This window comes from Macaca mulatta, chromosome 3 (assembly GCF_049350105.2).
Source record: "Macaca mulatta isolate MMU2019108-1 chromosome 3, T2T-MMU8v2.0, whole genome shotgun sequence".
Lineage (NCBI taxonomy): Eukaryota > Metazoa > Chordata > Mammalia > Primates > Cercopithecidae > Macaca > Macaca mulatta.
Genome location: NC_133408.1, coordinates 131800152 through 131820870, shown reverse-complemented (window position 1 = coordinate 131820870; position 20719 = coordinate 131800152). Strand labels below are relative to the sequence as shown.

The following is a 20719-nucleotide window of genomic DNA, read 5'->3' as shown; positions in this document are numbered from 1 at the left end:
CACCAACAGTGTAAAAGTGTTCCTATTTCTCCACATCCTCTCCAGCACCTGTTGTTTCCTGACTTTTTTTTTTTTTTTTTTGAGACGGAGTCTCGCTCTGTTGCCCAGGCTGGAGTGCAGTGGCGCGATCTCGGCTCACTGCAAGCTCCGCCTCCCGGGTTCACGCCATTCTCCTGCCTCAGCCTCCCGAGTAGCTGGGACTACAGGCGCCCACAACCGCGCCCGGCTAATTTTTTGTATTTTTAGTAGAGACGGGGTTTCACCGTGGTCTCGATCTCCTGACCTTGTGATCCGCCCGCCTCGGCCTCCCAAAGTGCTGGGATTACAGGCGTGAGCCACCGCGCCCGGCCGTTTCCTGACTTTTTAATGATCGCCATTCTAACTGGTGTGAGATGGTATCTCATTGTGGTTTTGATTTGCATTTCTCTGATGGCCAGTGATGATGAGCATTTTTTCATGTGTCTGTTGGCTGTATGAATGTCTTCTTTTGAGAAATGTCTCTTCATATCCTTTGCCCACTTTTTGATGGGGTTGTTTGTTTTTTTCTTGTAAATTTGTTTGAGTTCTTTGTAGGTTCTGGATATTAGCCCTTTGTCAGATGAGTAGATTGCAAAAATTTTCTCCCATTCTGTAGGTTGCCTGTTCACTCTGATGGTAGTTTCTTTTGCTGTGCAGAAGCTCTTTAGTTTAATGAGATCCCATTTGTCAATTTTGGCTTTTGCTGCCGTTGCTTTTGGTGTTTTAGACATGAAGTCTTTGCCCATGCCTATGTCCTGAATGGTACTACCTAGGTTTTCCTCTAGGATTTTTATGGTATTAGGTCTAACATTTAAGTCTCTAATCCATCTTGAATTAATTTTCGTATAAGGAGTAAGGAAAGGATCCAGTTTCAGCTTTCTACTTATCGCTAGCCAATTTTCCCAGCACCATTTATTAAATAGGGAATCCTTCCCCCATTTCTTGTTTCTCTCAGGTTTGTCAAAGATCAGATGGCTGTAGATGTGTGGTATTATTTCTGAGGACTCTGTTCTGTTCCATTGGTCTATATCTCTGTTTTGGTACCAGTACCATGCTGTTTTGGTTACTGTAGCCTTATAGTATAGTTTGAAGTCAGGTAGCGTGATTCTGCCAGCTTTGTTCTTTTGACTTAGGATTGTCTTGGAGATGCGGGCTCTTTTTTGGTTCCATATGAACTTTAAAGCAGTTTTTTCCAATTCTGTGAAGAAACTCATTGGTAGCTTGATGGGGATGGCATTGAATCTATAAATTACCTTGGGCAGTATGGCCATTTTCATGATATTGATTCTTCCTATCCATAAGCATGGTATGTTCTTCCATTTGTTTGTGTCCTCTTTTATTTCACTGAGCAGTGGTTTGTAGTTCTCCTTGAAGAGGTCCTTTACATCCCTTGTAAGTTGGATTCCTAGGTATTTTATTCTCTTTGAAGCAATTGTGAATGGAAGTTCATTCCTGATTTGGCTCTCTGTTTGTCTGTTACTGGTGTATAAGAATGCTTGTGATTTTTGCACATTAATTTTGTATCCTGAGACTTTGCTGAAGTTGCTTATCAGCTTAAGGAGATTTTGGGCTGAGACAATGGGGTTTTCTAAATATACAATCAGACTTGGAATCAACCCAAATGTCCATCAGTGACAGATTGGATTAAGAAAATGTGGCACATATACACCATGGAATACTATGCAGCCATCAAAAAGGATGAGTTTGTGTCCTTTGTAGGGACATGGATGCAGCTGGAAACCATCATTTTTAGCAAACTATCACAAGAACAGAAAACCAAACACCGCATGTTCTCACTCATAGGTGGGAACTGAACAATGAGATCACTTGGACTCAGGAAGGGGAACATCACACACAGGGGCCTATCATGGGGAGGGGGGAGGGGGGAGGGATTGCACTGGGAGTTATACCTGATGTAAATGACGATGTAAATACCTGATGTAAATGATGTAAATGCAGCACACCAACATGGCACAAGTATACATATGTAACAAACCTGCACATTATGCACATGTACCCTACAACTTAAAGTATAATAATAATAAATAAATTAAAAAATATATATATATATCTATGGGGGTCATGTTAGGATCTCAGAGGTCCACAACAGGAGTGTGGCACCCTGCAGTTCCTTCACTCACCACTTCCTTAGGACTATTTCAGGGCTGGGAGCTGGTCCTTGCACTCAGAGACTCCATGCGAGCATCTCAGCTTCATCTCTCTTCAGCCTCAGTATCTGTGTTGCTTCTCTATTAACTTTCAGTGTTTTCTCTCAAAAGATCTGTTCAGAGTGTGAAGGTTTACTTGATATTTTGGTTTCTGTCAGTGGAAGAGGCATTTCCTGGCTGTGTCTACCCAGCCATCTTGATCCCCAGCCTATTTATTTAATTTTTAAAAGTAGAATGTAACAATATAGTCTTGGGGTCAGCTCTTAGCCCTTTTTGCCAATGGATCAGTATCCTGGGTTCTCTTTCATTATGACTGTCAGGAGAGAAGAGTGACTCTAACCACCACTGAAAAATTATTGGCATGAAGCCAATTGATCAACAGGAGAAAGAATATACAAATTTATTTAATGTCCATATACGGGAGTCTTCAAATGAACACCCAACTTTCCAATAGGTTATTTTCTACTTTGTTGAGGTAGGAACTTAGGTTATTGATTTGAGACCTTTCCTCATTTCTAAAGTATACACATTAATGTGATAAATTTCTCTCTTAGTACTTCTTCAGCTCTACCCAAATATTTTATATGTTTTCTATGTATTTTTAATTTCCTTTAAGAATCCATGGGTTATTTAAAAGTGTATTGTGTTAGTCCCCTCTTTAGAGATTTCCTTATCTTTCCAATTTTGGTTTCTAGTTTGATGCCACTTAGAAAAAACATACTTTATGATATCAATTCTTTTAAGTTTATTGAGGTTTGTTTTATGGCTCATGATATGATCTATGTTGATTAATGTTTCACGGGTACTTAACAACAACAAAAAAGATTAATGTGTATCCTGATGTTGTTGGGTAGAATATTCTATAAATGCCAATTAGATCCTGTTGGTTGATTGTGTTATTCTCATTTTTCACATCCTAGATGATTTTCGGTCTACTTGTTCCATCAGTTGCTAAGGGAGGGTGCTGAAGTCTCCAACTATAATGGTGGATTTTTCTATTTCCCCCTTCAACTCTCAGTTGAATAAAATTATAATAAAGAAATAAAAACTCTCAGTTTTATTTTATCTCTATTTGAGGCTATGTTATTAGGGGCATGTGCATTTGGGTCATTTTGTCTTCTTGGTGGATTGTTCTTTTAATCATTACATAATAGTTTTCTTTTCTCTAGCAATTTTTTTTTGCTTTGAAGTCACATTATTTAATATTAATATAGCCACTCCTTGTAAAAAAGTAATGTTTGTATGGTATATCTTTTTCCATATCTTTACTTCTACTCTACCTATGTTGTTGAATTTGAAGATTATTGTAAGCAGCATATAGTTTACTCATTTTTTTAACACACTGCCAATTTTTCCTATGATTGGTACATTTAAACCATTTACATTTAAGGTAGTTAATGATATGTTAGCACTTAAGTATACCATTTTATTATTTGTTTTCTATTTGTTTCCTCTGGTTTCCATCCTCTGTGTCTCTTTTCTTGCCTTCCTGCAGGTTACTTATCAAATTTTAGGATTCAATCTTGCTGAGTTTACAGTATTTTTGAATACATATTTTTGCAGGAGTTTTATAGTGGCTTATCTGAGTATTGCAATATTCATATGTGACTTACAACAGTCTATGGTATCAACATTCTACCACATATGATTTGTGGTTCAATCATCAAATATGATTTATGAATCTCATGGGGCAAAGGAAAGTCTATTGTATATGCCCATATTTCTGCTCTTTCTGTTGTTCCCTTGCCTTCCCTTTCCTGATGCTTCAATATTTCTTTTATCATTCCCTTTTTGTTAGAAAAATTTTATTTAGCCCATCTTTCACAAGTAGGCATGCTAGTGAAACTTTGATCTGCGACTGTTTTTACTTCCTCCTCATTCCTGAAGGCTAGTCTCACCAGATATATATTCACAGTTGGCAGTTTTTTTATTTGAGCACTTGAATAATATTGTGTCACTTCTGGCCTTTGTGGATTCAGGTGAGAAGTATGTTGTCATCCAAATTGGTATTATATTACCCTATAAAAATGCACTGTTTTTCTCTGGCTGATTTCAAGATTTCTATCTTGTCTTCACTTTTTAATACCTAATTATAATATTCTTTGGTATGGATTTATTTGGTTTAACCTATTTGAGATTAGCTCAGCTTCTTGGATCTGAAGTATTGCCTTTCATCATCAAACATGGGAAATTTTCAGTTATTATTTCTTCAAATATTCCTTCATCTCCACTCTCTTTTTCCTCTACTTTTGGTACTGTGATGACACAAATGTTTTTGTTATCATCCCTCAGGTCCTTGGAGTTCTTTTTTTTATTATTTTATTTGTTTCAGAATGGGTGAATTCTATTGTTCTAACCTCCAGGTTCACTAATTCTATGCTGCCATCTCCAACTGCTTAGGTTAAGTCCATCTAGCATGACTCTTATTTCTGTTGTTGTATATCTCTGTTCTCTAATTTCACTGTTCTTTTTAATAAATTCTATTACATTGAGGATTTTTTTTCTATTGTTTCAAAAGAATTCGTGTTCGATTAGTAAAGAATTTTTATGATGGCTGTTTAAAATCATTGTCAGATAATTCCAGCACCTGATTTATCTCAGTGTTGATGTCAGGTAATTGTTGTTAGTTTGTTTGTGTGCTAATTTTCCTCATTCAAGTTGTGATTTTCTTGACTCTTGGTATGACAGGCAACTTTCTATTGTAACCTGGACATTTTGACTATGATGTTAGGAGACTCTGTCTCCTATTTAAATATGCCTTACTGTAGTGTTAAGAGGTAAATTTATAGCACTAAATGCCCACACCAAAAGGTTAGAAAGACCTCGTTGATAACCTAACATCACAACTAAAAGAACTGGAGAACCAAGAGCAAACAAATTCCAAGGCTAGCAGAAGACAAGAAATAACCAAAATCAGAGCTGAACCAAAGGAGACTGAGATAAGAAAAACCATTCAAAAGATCAACGAATCCAGGAGCTGGTGTTTTTACAAAATTAATAAAATGGACAGACTACTAGCTAGACTAATAAAAAAGACAAGAGAGGAGATTCAAATAAACACAATCAGAAATGACAAGGAGGATGTTACCACTGACCCCACAGAAATACAAACAACTATCAGAGAATATTATGAACACCTCTGTGCACAAAACTAGAAAATCTAGAATAAATGGATAAATTACTGGACACATACATCCTCCCAAGACTGAACCAGGAAGAAATAGAATCCCTGAACAGACCAACAAAGAGTTCTGAAATTGAGGTAGTAATAAATAGCTTATCACCCCCCAAAAAAGTCCAGGACCAGATGAATTCATGGCTGAATTCTGCCAAATGTAAAAGAAGAGCTGATACCATTCCTACTGAAAATGTTCCAAAAAATTGAGGAGGACAGACTCCCTCTGATCCATTCTATGAGGCCAGCATAATCCTGATACCAAAGCCTGGCAGAGATACAACAACAAAAAACTTTACCAATATCCTTGATGAGCATTGAGACAAAAATCCTCAACAAAATCCTGGCAAACTGAATTCAACAGCACATCAAAAAGCTTATCCACCATGATCAAGTAGGCTTTGTCCTCAGGATGTAAGGTTGGTTCAACAGATGCAAATCAATAAATGTGATTCACCACATAAACAGAAACTAAAGACAAAAAGCACATGCTTATCTCAATAGATGCAAAAAGGCTTTCAATAAAATGCAACATCCACTCATGATCAAAACTCTCAACAAACAAGGTATTAAAGGAACACACCTCAAAATAATAAAAGCCATTTATGACAAACTTACAGCTAACATTATACTGAATGGGCAAAAGCTGGAATCATTCCCCTTGAAAACTGGCACAAGACAAGGTTGGAATCAACCTAAATGCCCATCAATGATAGACTGGATAAAAAATATATACATATATGGTACACAGACACCATGGAATACTATGCAGCCATAAAAAAAGAATGAGATCGTGTCCTTTGCAGGGACATGGATGGAGCTGAAGGCCATTATCCTGAGCAAACTAACTCAGGAACAGAAAAATAAATACTGCATGTTCTCACTTATAAGTGGGAGCTAAATGATGAGAACACATGGATACATAGTGGGGAACAACACACACTGGGGCCTATTAGAGGGTAGACAGTGGGAGGAGGGAAACAGTCAGTAAAAATAACTAATGGGTACTAGGGTTAATACTTGGGTGATGAAATAATCTGTATAACAAACCCCCATGACACAAGTTTCCTATGTAACAAACCTGCACTTGTACCCCTGAACTTAAAATAAAAGTTTTAAAAAGTTAAAATAAAATAAACCTGCTTTACTCTAGCAGGCAGTTGCTCTATTTAAGTTTAGCATGATAGTATTGGCCTACTTTTGTGAGATGTGGTTCCAGGAGTGGTTTAATATTCAGAGTGTTTGTAGTATTATTTTGGTTGGCTTGATTTATGTGACACTTCTGGGGCTCCCACTGGACCCTGCTTCTGCTGCTTGAGTGGGTGAAAGTGGTTTTTCAAGATCAGACTGCCAGATCGAGGAAGAGTGTAGTGGTTTCCCGTACCAATGCCCTCTAGTGCCCCAGTGTCTCTGGGCACTGGGAAGACAGTCTTGGGTACAAAGTACAAAAGAGGCTTCCTGGGCCAGGTCACTTGCATGACTGCGTCCCTTTCTGCCATGTCTACTTGCTTCTGTGTCTCTAGGTTTGAGGGTAGAGCCTCAGGCTCATAGACACAAAGAGGCTTCCCAGACCCAGAGTGAACCACATTTCTTTTTTAATATGATTGACATCCAAAGAATTTAAGAAATTTGTTTGAAATCATACCAAAAGTGTAATGCTGCGTGGGGATTAAAGCTTGGGTCTCTAGCAGCCAGCCTGGGGCTCCTTTTACTAAATAAACAGCATGTGAAGCAATGCATAATTAATCATTAAAAGATTGACTCATGGTCTGTTTTTAATCTTAACTTAAAACAGACATCAATACGTTTTAAGTAGTTTTTCAGTAAATACTGATGTGAAGAGTTTGCCACCTAACTTGCTTAACATTCTAGTATACAGAAAAATCAATTGACAAGAAGCTTTTGCCAAATACTTTAGTTAACTGATAATCCCCAGAAACATTATTTGAACTCTATGTTACTCTAAGCAAAAAATTAACACAGACCTCAGAACTTCAGTTTCTTTCTCTGTAAAACTAGATAATACCTATACTTCAGAAAGATAATACAAGTATTTGCCTGACAATAAATGCTCAATAAATGATAATTATTCTTTGCAGAAACAAAATAATATCCATTATACAAGGTTAAAATTTCTAAAGTTTCTTAATACTTACAGCCTGACTTATTTTGTGTGATGCTTGGCTTTGGTTGTCCATTCATTACTTTTGCTACATGAATTTATATTGCCTTCTCTAAGTTGTGCTGAACTCCATAAAAATTACATACCGGGCCAATTTCTCTACTGAAAATACACTTATATAAAATCAGTTTAAAATTCACACCATGTTCACCTTGAAATGGAAAATAAGTTTTAAAAGATCACTGGAAACGTGTGCTGAGGTAGAGAGGGCCACTTCTACCTCTCTGCCTTCATGACAGGAGAGAGAGCTGAAGGCTAAGGATTTATATGTGTCCTTAGGGACTAGAAAGTATCTATTTTCTTAAATTATTTTATAACCAAAAATTTAACTATGCATGAATGCTGACAAAACTGTAAAGTCAATTTAAAAATTAAACAAAAATCTAGAAAGCCAAAAACATTAAAGTAAAAAGAAATGTTAATTGAATGGGGCATCTGTTGCTCACTAAACTTGAGTCGCTACTTGCTATGTGAATAGGGCATCATCCACTAGAGAGCATGGTTCTTTGGAGCTCAGGAAGTTTTTTTGTTTGTTTGTTTTGTTTCTGTTTGTTTGTTTTCTTACAAAAGCAGAAGATAGATATGAGAGCTACATTCTTCTTTCTCATCTGTTCCCCAAATAATCACATGGCCAAGAGCAGCATGGAGTCCTGGCAAGTGTAGTACTCAGTGAGGCTGGATATGCTTATCCAGCTGATTTTGAACAGAAAACATAAAAGTACCAAGTACAGAATCAGAGTCATCATGTAGTAAAAAGACCTTTCCATAGGGTGAGAGCAGGAAGGGGGAAGGTGCAGTTCAAAATCTGGATTCACAGGCTTCACCTACCTTTGCCCAGACTGCAGCTGACAGTACAAGAACAGGACTGATGGCCAAAATCACAAGGGTTAGCTTCCAACCACGTGTAAATCCTACTATAAACCCAGTGAAAAATGTTGCCATTGACTGAAAGAACATTCCAATTTTGTCACCAATTCCTTCATTAATCTTGGAGACATCACTAAAAGAACAGATAGTATTAGAAATAAATGTCAGAATTGTAAACAACAACTTTTCTTCTGAAGCCTACTTTGAGTGTAGGGTAGTTTATAGCTAGAGCATTTTGCGCCTGTGCATTGTTTTATTTAGCAGGGTATAAGTTTCTATTAGGAGATCTGTCATTAACAACAAAAATCCTTAGACACATGGCCCCAGGAAATGGACATCGTGTACATAAGAAGTATTCAACCTAGGTATCTTGTTTTGCTCTACTGCACATTCTCAGAGGATTTCTTCATTCTGGCAAAGTCCAGTCCTTCATTCAATGCTAGTCATGCAGGTGCCCTTATGCCCGTCAAGGACTAGGAACAAAAGGATGCACACGACATCGTTGCTGCTTAGAAGGAATTTTGTCTCATAAGTACCTTTGAGTGGTACACTAACATCTCCTAACATATGTGATGACATCTATTTCATTTTACTAAGAATAAGAACCACATCCAAGTTCAACATAAAACTAAATACTTACTCTGTAAGCCGGGTGTTAAGCTCCCCAACATCGTGCACATCAAACCAGCCTATCTCCTGTCGCATTATAGCATGAAAAAACTGTTTTCTAATTTTGTGTATTTGTCTTCCAGCTGCCAGGCACCAAAATGAAACCTGAATGTAAGCAGCAACCAGCACCCCAGCACCAATTCCACTGTAATAATAGGCATACCTGAAAAACAAGAACACTGCACATGTTCTCTGTTTCCTAATCAATGTACCTTTTCCAAAGAGACCCCTCATTCCTATTTTTTCACTTATCTGGGTATCTAGCCATCCTTAACAGATAAGAAGGGGCTGTAACCAGCAGAGTTGATAGTCACCATCCAACTACGTCTGCACCACTATGGTGAAATGGTTAAGAATGGTTTCTGCTTTGGCTCAAATCCCAGCTCTTCACTTCACTGCTATGTAATCTTAGGCAAGCTGCTCAACTTTTCTAAGCCTCAGTTTTCTAATTAGTAAAACAGAGATAAAAATACTCATGCATGAAATATACTTGGACCAATGCCCAGCACATAGTAAGCACTCAGAGAATGCCAGTTACTGTGAAAGATGGTGTGGTGTATTGGGGAATCACAGCATCAGGTAAGACCCACCACTGTAATACTGTCTACTTTTATTACATTAGCATTAGTTGATGAGTGCACTGGGTTGGTCTCTGTACACTGGAGATGAAAAGAAGTGACAGAACTTGTCAGAAAGTGAGATCAAGAAATGGAAATAATCCCTTGGCCTTTTGGGCTAGGGATTATCCCTTAGGCTATTAATCTAGTATTTTAGATGCCAAGAGACAACTAAAAATGTTAAAACGTAGTTTTATTTCATTTGCCCAACTGGCCATCGTGAGTTATCCTAAAATGCTTAACAAATCAAATAGTGGCCCTTCCAATTTAAATTCTAGTACTAAAAAACATGAGCATTGTCTTAACAACAGACCCTTGATCAATCTAGAAATTCTGAATTAATGTTTCCTTGCTCTGAGTTTTCATATTTAAAAAAGCAAACAGGCTGGGCATGGTGGCTCACGCCTGTAATCCCAGCACTTTGGGAGGCCGAGGCAGACAGATCACAAGGTCAGGAGTTCGAGACCAGCTTGGCCAATATGGTGAAGTCCTGTCTCTACAAAAAATACAAAAAAAATTAGCCGGGCATGGTGGCATGCGACTGTAGTCCCAGCTACTTGGGAGGCTGAAGCAGAAGAATCGCTTGAGCCTGGGAGGCAGAGGTTCCTGTGAGCCGAGATCATGCCACTGTACTCCAGCTTGGGTGACAGGGCGAGACTCCATCTCAAAAAAAAAAAAAAAAAAAAAAAAAAAAAAGCAAACAATTCACGCCTGTAATCCCAGAACTTTGGGAGGCCAAGGTGGGCGGATCACGAGGTCAGGAGTTTGAGACCAGCCTGACCAACACAGTGAAATCCTGTCTCTACTAAAAACACAAAAAAAAAAGAAAAAGAAAAATTAGCTGGGTGTAGTGGTGCACACGTGTAATCCCAGTAACTCAGGAGGCTGAGGCAGGAGAATCGCTGGAACCCGGAAGGCAGAAGTTGCAGTGCGCAGAGATCATGCCACTACACTCCAACCTGGGAGACAGAGCAAAATTCCATCTCAAAAAAAAAAAAAAAACGCAAACAATTATCGGGCTTCAGTAAACAATTAATTTTTAGGTTAAAGGCAAACATTCTAAAATGAAATACAGTATTCCAATATTCCCACTTTTAAAACTTCACTACTTACCATCTTCAAATTAAACTGTATGTTTGAATCATGCAGAAGCTATAAAGATGGCTAGGTAACAAGCAGACAGTCTCTGACATTGCTGTTCACAATTCAGTACTCAGCCCATCAGGAATCTTGGGAAACAAGTCTTCCCCAATCTCTACCTTGTAACTTACAATGCATTTATCAAGGAAGATGTAATTAAAGCACTAAGTTTTAGTTAACAGATAACTCAATCATTAATTACTATCTAAGTGTTCATGATACAGCAAGAGATAGTATTCTATCTAAGTGTTCATTATATAGCAAGAGATAGCTAATGGAAACCCCACATCACAAGTAGAACTCATGCTTTGAGAATAAGTTAATGTATTTTAAACTGTCAGTGTATGTTTACTCAAAAGCATGTACATGATTAAAAGACATTCTGTTTCATTTTCCCCAATGTAAAAAACAATGCCTCTCCACAGGGATATTTGGAGGTATTTACTCCTTGACTTTCAAAATATTATCAAGTGTCTCCATTTTCGGCAGGGCACGGTGGCTCACACCTGTAATCCCAGCACTTTGGGAGGCCAAGGCGGGTGAATCACCTGAGGTCAGAAATTCAAGGCCAGCCTGGGCAACACGGTGAAACTCCGCCTCTACTAAAAATGTAAAAATTAGCTGGTGTAGTGGCACCCGCCTGTAAACCCAGTGGCACATGCCTGTAAACCCAGTCACTTGGGAAGCTGAGGCACAAGAATCACTTGGACCCGGGAATTGAAGGTTGTAGTGAGCCGAGATTGTACCACTGCACTCCAGCAAAAAAGGTATCTATTTTTTTTTCAAATGTACCAGATCATTTACACCATAATGTAGAATCATTTTCTTCTGATTCACCTACACGTACCTTTGGACAGCTGTTATAAGCTGTTCTGGGGAATAAACTTCAAGATATGTAAATCATTAACCAAAAGATTCCCCAGTGTGAGTTAAGAATAGAGTGACTATATTTATTCTGGGATGTTTTATTTTATTGTTCAGAATCAGATGTTGAGTTAAAAAAATTCCTTTTGGCTGCTTTCATTATCATGTCATGTCTGAAAACATCCAGGAAACAAATTAAGAATTATAAGCCATTGAAAATAATTATTCTCTCTCTCTAAATTTTTTTTTTTTTTTTTTTTTTTGGTGGGGGACAGTGTCCTGCTCTTTCCCCCAGGCTGGAGAGCAGTGATGTGATCATAGCTCACTGCAGCTTTGAACTCCTGGGCTCAAGCGATCCTCTCACATCAGCCTCCCAAGTAGCTAGGACTGTAGGTATGTGCCACCACACCTGGCACATATATATTACAGAAAATAATGATTCTTAATTCAACTACATTTTAAAAGGCTACTTTAAACTCCTCTAATTTCCTTATATATTAATATGATATTCTATATTGATCAATGTCTATTTTAAGCTTAACCCTAACTTTTGCATACCTTATGCAGCCAATTCTTTTCTTAAAAAATCTACACATATCCTCCTAAAAACTAACAAGAGTATTGTTCTCCTCAAAATTTCTATGATGATAATGCAAAATTTTAAACATTTCTACAACTTGATGAATATAGAAAAGCTTAACAATAGTAAGTAGAATGTCTAATTACCTGGTCATATCTTCCTCCAGATTCATGACGGGCACTGTATCAGTGATATTACCTAGACCACCACAAAACAAACACATACCATTTATGTCTCTTTAGTCTCCATTAAAAATAAACATGTAAAAATGAATCAAACTCATTTCACTTAATGATTTACACAAAAATACGTCAAGCTGACTCAGTTTTAATTGTGTGTAAGCATTATGGCATTCATTCAAATATTTCTCTGCTGACTGTGTGCAACCACATATACGCTAATTCAATGATGTTTATTTGCAAGAAGAAACCCACATTTGGTAAGAGGTAGTCTGTCAGCAGAAGTATCAGTGTTCTTGAATTAAAATATTTTTTGGAATATCACTCCAAGATCCCATAAAAGAAAAATCTCTTGTCCTGATAAATGCCATTGCACACTAAGGTACATATTTAAAATCTAACACTGCATTTTTCCAGTTTTATTCTTATTTAAAAATATCAAATACAAAGAACAGTGTAATAAACATCAGTGAGCTCATCACCCAATATTAGCAAATGCTAACATTTTTGAGACAAAAAGTACACTATAAAAGTATTTCATAACTTTACCCCTAACACACAGACACACACACACACACAAGCACTGTTCAACATTTTGGTGTGTACATTTTCAGATTTTCTTTTATGTATGCATGTAGATACACACAAATACACACTTATTTTCTAACAATGGACTCATAGTTCACATTCAGTGACCAAATTTTTTCCTATCAGTATATAAATGTGTATATCTATTTTTTTCAATGTTGCAACTATTTCACTTGTTTCCAATATTTTACTGTTACAAGCAATGCTGTGTTAAACATACTTATACACATATGTTATAAATGTACAAAGAGTAAATATTTTCTAGGAATTATCACAATTGAGACTGCAAAAAGTTATGTTAAAATGAAAGGGCCTGTTTCAGATGAGTCTGATTTCGACAGGTATGGAAAAGAGGGGAAAAAATATTTCTAGCAAGGTGAACAATATAGACCAAAGTCAACGGCAAGTTTGAAGAATGCGTAAGTCTGTTTTTGACAGGGGGAGGAAGTATGTTGTGTGGATGGAGGAAGGTGGTTATGTAGCTGGAAAGATAATCTGGGTCCTGCAGGTATGGTGCAAGAAAACAGACCAGCAGTCATTCGACAGCTTTGAGCAAAATAGGATATAATTAGAAGTATGTTTTATGAGAGTTTAGCCACCAGCAATGTATACGATTAACTGGAATGTGGAGAGACTAAGAGACTTGAGCTACTATAACTATGTAGGGAAAGAGTATAAATGAGAATAGAAAAGAAAGCACGTACTTACAAGATTTATAGAGGAAGAAGTTACAGGACTTAGCAACTGATAGAATAGAAGTAGAGAGAATAAAAATTTTTAAAAATTATCAAAACAGCAAGCCTAAGCATTTGGAGAATGCTAGTGTCATGGTGGGAAATAAGAATTCAGCAAAAAGACCTGCTCTGGTCAGAGGAGAGATTATTAGTTTGGTCTTGAACATTTTTGTTTTGCAGTGCCTGGCACATTCAATTGCAGATGTCCAATAAGTATTCAGACTGTAACTTTCCAGTTTTAGAGAGTTCAGATCTAAAGATTCAGGATTCATGTGCTGGAGGCCATAGCTAAATCCATTTCTCCTTACCCATAAGGACAGGCCAGCAGATAAGGAGAAAACAGCAGGCCAAGCACAGAATCCTGGAGAAAACTCCATTAAAGGATAAGACAGAAAGTAAGTAAGAAACAAAGAGATGCAGAAGCATAGCAAAACATGCAAGAGGTATTCTTGACTGCTTTGCCTTATGTCAATACAACAATAAACATTTTCAGATTGAATTTTTATTTAAATCAGTTGTGAGATGTCTTCTGCTCCACATTTTCAAAAATGAAACAGGACACTGAATAGTCAGGTGAGGATTTTTCTCCAAATCAATCTTGGAAAACCTTACATTATCTATCTTCTCTATTTACCAGGAAATGTCTCTATATAGTATTAATTGTTGCCAGTATGTCACTACCAAATCAAGACCATTTTCCAAGTCTAACTAAATATCTGTTTTCTACTCATTGCTTTTACCAGTTTTCTCAATTCTCAAGATAAGAAACCAAGATAATTTAAACAAATGTTCTTCAGCAATGATGTCTTCTAAGTCTACAGTCATTTCTAAATAGCTCAAAAAGTAAACAACTTTGTTCAAGGTCAAAATTGCCTCCTTTATGTTTGTATGTCCAATTACACCATACCTATAGCTTCAACCATCAAAATACATAGAAAGCAAGTCTAGCACCAAGTTCCTTTTATTTGTGCTTCGCCTGTCAAATTGTACCAGTCAAAATAAAAATCAGGCATTCAACAAAGAAGTATAAATACTTCTATTATAAAGACACATGCATGCATATGTTCATTGTAGCACTATTCACAATAGCAAAGACATGGAATCAACCTAAATGCCAATCAATGACAGACTGGATAAAGAAAATGTGGTACATAGATGCCATGGAATACTATGCAGCCATAAAAAAGAATGAGATCATGCCCTTTGTAGGGACATGGATGAAGCTGGAGGCCATTATCCTTAGCAATCTAACACAGGAAGAGAAAACCAAATACCATGTTCTCACTTATAAGTAGGAGTTAAATGATGAGAACACATGGACACACAGAGGGGAACAACACACACTGGAGCCTTTTGGAGTGTGGAGGGTGGGGGAGGGAGAGAATCAGGAAAAAAACTAGTAGGTACTAGGCTTAATACCTGGGTGATGAAGTAATCTGTACAAAAAACAAAACAAAACAAAACAAAAAAAACCCATGGCACACGTTTACCTATGTAACTATATTAGTCTGTTAGTATGCTGCTAATAAAAACATACCTGAGACTGGGTAATTTATAAAGAAAAAGAGGTTTAATGGACTCACAGTTCCACATGGCTGGGGAGGCCTCACAATCATGGCAGAAGGCAAAGGAGGGGTAAAAGCATGTCTTACATGGTGACAGTCAAGAGGGCACATGCAGGGGAACTCCCATTAATAAAACCATCATCCTTTATGCAGTGGACTGTCATTGAAGGTTATCACCAGTGTGTAGGAGCTTATTATCCTGGTTCTTTTACTTCTACCACTCTGATGCTTCTCCCTTAGTCTCAGTATTGACCCCTATGTTCTCCCTCTTTCCTATACACGGGTGTTTCCCAGAACTCTATGCAGGCTCCAGGCTGACCTCAGCCACTTTCACAGCTTCAGTGACTCCAAAATCTATCTAGCACTATTCAAATCCTCTCTCTCTTCACAGTTAATGCTCTGGTTCAAGTCCTCATCATTTCTTACTTCTCCTGAAACAAGACTACTATAACTAATCTTTCCGCCCCAGTTAGGTCTTCAGATTGTCCCCAGATTTTATATTTGAAAGCAAAAATATAATCATAGTGCTTCCACTGATAACCTTCAATAACAGTCCACTACATAAAGGATAAAGATCAAGATCCAAGGTACATCACATTAGTTCCTTTGCGATTTTGCCACAATATACACATGAAAGAAAATATGTCTGAAGCACCAACAATGATTACCAGATATTTTCTTTATCCCCACACCTATCTCCTCATTTCAGAAGCTAGATCACTATGCAGTCACTGTCTTCAGAGAGGGCTGCTGCTGCATTAAAAATATATATATATGTATTGTGTAGGTTTCTTCTTGGCTTTTATATTCCCAAAGCCTATGCCTTTGAGGGTTGAAGAGGAAACTGAGCATGACAGAATATTTTGTTTAAATTTTATGAGATTAAGCTCCACCCTTTAGATTGAAAAAATATTTTCCACATGCTGAGAAAATAAGCAGTTGAGAATTGCTGACTACATAGGCACTGGAGGGTCCAGGAAAAAGAAACCTGCCTCCTGCCACCTAAGCAGACCCTAGAGCAAGACCTCAGAAAAGGAAATGTGTAGTGAGTTGAAGGGATGGCTTTAGAACAGCTTCCAAGAGTCTCTTTGGACCTAGAGAGATATGGAAGGAGCAGAATGACATCAAAGCTTTTAAGAGAGGAGGATGAGAAAGCTTGACCGAATGCCTGTGTAGACGATGATGCTGAACAACACTCGGCCTTCTCACTCATCTGAAACTATGTTGGCCTCCAAGACACACCCCAGGGAAAGGTGAGGCCTACCCCAAAACAACTGAGATTGGGTTTTTACCACATTTACTGAAGAGGGACTCAAAATGGAAATTATGTTATATAAAATAAAAGTTATGACTTTAGCACACTTGGATTCTGGAATAATAGTTACATTTGCTACATCCCTTTCTAGCCTCAACTCACTTCACTCCCTCAACCCCATCTTCACCAGCTTTCCCCACTTCTGTGTAGCCTGGCTGTAAGAACACCAAAGGGTTTATTATTCCCTAACTATCCTATTTGCTTCCTTCAAGGCTTTATCCATTCTGCTTTCTCTAACTGGAATGCCCTTTACCAAAATTTTTCTTCTGGAATATACTCTTCCTCCATGAATAAACTAAAGTATTACATCGTCTTACCCCTAGCAGAGTGATTCATCTTGCAATAGAACTCCACAGTAATTGACAGTGATTCAACTTACTAAGTCATACAAAAATAGAAGTATGACTATTTACATCTATCTCCTCCTCCCACTCCCACTGGTGTGAGGTCATAGAAAACTGAACTATATCTAGTTTATCTTTATATTTCCAGTGCCCAACCTGTTGCATCTGCCATAACTTAGCCTATTCAAAAAATTTACAAGTGGTTTCACAGAGCTATATATATACACACACTATATATGGGTGTGTGTGCATAAGTATATATATTATTTTATATATATAATACAATTATATATTATATATATACACACACTTTTACACACATATATAACAGTATTAATCTCGTGTGTATTTAAGAATTAAAAGAGTTACTGCATGTAAAGCTCTAAGAACAGGACCCAGCACATAGTAAATGCTCAATGAGGGTTGGCTTTAGTTATTGCTAACAGTTGAGTTCTTCCTCAAGGCTTGGGGCTCGCATTCCTTTTACTTTTCTCCATATCCTATCCCAGAGGATTTAACATTGCATTCAACTTAAATAAAGCCAAGTTGATAGTCCTGGATTTTTTAGTTTTATTTTTTAAATGTATTTAATCTTAATTTTTACCTATTTTTAATTTGTTTTTTTTTTTAGAGATAAAAACCAAAATATTTATTTCTTACTGCAAATCACAATATCACAGGTATAAGTGGTAAACATAAATGGACACAGAAAAAATTTGTGAGATATTTTAAAATCTGAATTTTTCAGCTTTTATGTGAAGCTGTATCACATGAAAGCTTTCTGCTGTAACATATTGACAGATTCTAACACAGTCAACTCTAATGGGTCTCAAAATATGAAATTATGCCACTAAATTTATAAAGACTTCAGTGAGGAAGATAGTTTACTAGAGAGGCAAAGGAAGGAACACTGCCAAAGGAGCTTAGCTCTTGGTTGTGTATGAAAGTTGTTGTCCTGGGGAGCCAATGGGAGAATACAGTTTTCTGTGCTGGGAAGAAAATATAAAAGAGGAGAAAAAAGCAGTTATTTTTAATTTGAGTGGCACATAGTAGATGTATATATTTACAGGGTGTATGAGATATTTTGACATAGGCATACAATGGATAATAATCGCATTAGGGTAAATGGGGTATCTATCACCTCAAAAATTTATCCTTTCTTTGTGTTACAAACAATCCAGTTATACCTTTTTAGTTATTTTTAAATGTGCAATAAACTGTTGTTGACTGTAGTCACCCTGTTGTGTAATCAAATACTAGATGATATTCATTCTATCTAACTATATATTTTTGTATCCATTAACCATCTCCACTTCTACCTCTGCCACCCCACTACACTTTCCGGCCTCCGGTAAATGTCATTCTACTGTCTATCTCCATAAGTCCAATTGTTTTCATTTTTTAGCTCCCACAAATATGTGAGAAACGTGAAGTTTGTCTTTCTGTGCCTGGCTTATTTCACTTAATATAATCTCCTCCAGTTGCATTTTTGTTGTTGCAAATGACAGGACCCCTTTTTTTTACAGATGAATAGTACTCCATTGTGTATATGCATCACAATTTCTTCATCCATTTACTTGCTGATGGACACTTAGGTTGCTCCCAAATCCTGGCTATTGTGAATAGTGATGCAATAAACATGGGAGTGCAGGTTTCGATATACTGGTTTCCTTTCTTTTGAGTATTTCCCCAGCAGAGGGATAGTTATGGATCATATGGTAGTTAAATTTTCCATTTTTTGAGGAACCCCCATACTGTTCTCCATCATGGTTGTACTAATTTACATTCTCAACTGTGTACAAAGGTTTTCTTTTCTCCACATCCTTGCCAGCATTTGTTATTGCCTATCTTTGGATAAAAGCCATTTTAACTGGGGTGAAATGATATCGCACGGTAGTTTTGACTTGCATTTCTCTGATGATGATCAATGATGTTGAGCATATTTTCATATACCTGTTTACCATTTGTATAGCTTCTTTTGAGAAATGTCTATTCAGATCTTTTGCCCATTTGTTAATTGGAGTTTTTTCTTATTGAGTTGTTTGAGTTCCTCATATATTCTAGTTATTAATCTGATGTCAGATGGATAGCTTGCAAATACTTTCTCCCATTCTGCAGGTTGTCTCTTCACTTTGCTGATTGTTTCCTCTGCAGTCCAGAAGGTTTTTAACTTGATGTGATCCCATTTGTCCATTTTTGTTTTGGTTCCCTGTGCTTGTAGGGGTATCACTCAAGAAATCTTTGCCCAATCTAATGTCCCAGAGAGTTTCTCCAATGTCTTCTTTTAGTAGTTTCATAGTTTCAGGTCATAGATTTAAGTCTTTAATCCATATTGATTTTATTTTTGTATATGATGAGAGAAAGGGATCTAGTTTCATTTTTCTGCATATGGATATCCAGTTTTCCCACCATCTTTTTTTTGAAGAGACAGTCTTTTCCCCAATATACATTCTCAGAAACTTCATTGAAAATGAGTTCACTGTAGCTTTATGGATTTATGTCTGCATTCTCTATTCTGTTCCATTGGTCTATGTGTCTCTTTTCTCTGTACCATGGTGTTTAGGTTACTGGCTCTGTAGTATAATTTGAAGTCAGGTACTGTGATTTCCCCAGTTTTGTTCTTTTTGCTCAGGATAGCTTTGGCTATTCTGGTTTTTTTGGGGGTTCCATGTAAATTTTAGGATTCTTTTCTCCATTTCTGTGAAGAATGTCACTGGTATTTTGATAGCGATTGCACTGTCTGTAGATTGCTTTGGTAGTACGGACATTTAAAAAATATCCATTCTTCCAATCCACGAACATGGAGTATCTTTCCATTTTTGGTGTCCTCTTCAATTTTTTACATCAATCTTTTACAGTTTTCATTGTAGAGATCTCTTATTTCTTTAGTAAAATTTATTCCTAGGTATTTATTTCATTTGTAGCAATAGTAAATGAGATTACTTTCTTGATTACCTTTTCAGATTGTTTGCTGTCACCATGTAGAAATGCTACTGATTGTTGTATGTTGATTTTGTATCTTGCAACTTTACTAAATTTATTTATCACTCCTAATAGTTTTTTGGTGGAGTCTTTAGGTTTTTCCAAATATAAGACTGTATCATCTGCCAACAGGGATAATTTGACTTCTTCCTGGCCAATTCAGATGCCTTTTTTTCTTTCTCTTGTCTGCCCTCACTAGGACTTTCAGTATTATGTTGAATAACTAGTGAAAGTGAGCATCCTTGTCTTGTTCCAGATCTTGAAGGAAAGGCTTTCAGTTTTTCCTCATTTAGTATGATACTAGCTGTGGGTCTGTTGTATGTGGCTTTTATTTTGTTTATGAATGTTCCCCAGTTTTTAAAAGTTTTTATCATGAAGGGTTGTTGAATTTATCAAAGGCCTTTTCATCATCAACTGCAATGATCATATATTTTATATCCTTCATTCTGTTGATATGATACGTCACATTGATTAGTTTGCATATGTTGAATAATCCTTGCATCCCTGGGATAAATCCCATTTGGTCTTGAACAACATTTTAAAGTGTTGTTGAATTAGGTTTGCTAGTATTTTTGTAGAGGATTTTTGCATCAATGTTAATCCGGGATATCAGTCTATAATTTTCTTCTTTTTTTTATTTGTCTTTGGTTTTGGCATCAGAGTAAGACTGGCCTCATGGGATGCGTTTGGAAGTATCCCCTCCTCCTCTGTTTTTCAGAATAGTTTGAGTGG

At 36.9% G+C, this 20719-nt stretch overlaps 1 protein-coding gene across 6 annotated transcripts in view; it reads right to left on the bottom strand.

The window, feature by feature from the left end:
* The window catches only part of ABCB1 (ATP binding cassette subfamily B member 1), a 219545-nt gene that overhangs the window by 65718 nt on the left and 133108 nt on the right, over positions 1-20719 (bottom strand). For 5 of the 6 annotated variants that reach the window (XM_028844740.2, XM_077994375.1, XM_077994377.1 and 2 more), the window contains 3 exon segments: positions 12427-12478; positions 9051-9242; positions 8372-8543 (listed from right to left, as the gene is read on the bottom strand). In XM_028844740.2, coding sequence (XP_028700573.2) covers positions 8372-8543; positions 9051-9242; positions 12427-12478 — 416 coding nt within the window. 6 annotated transcript variants of the gene reach the window in all.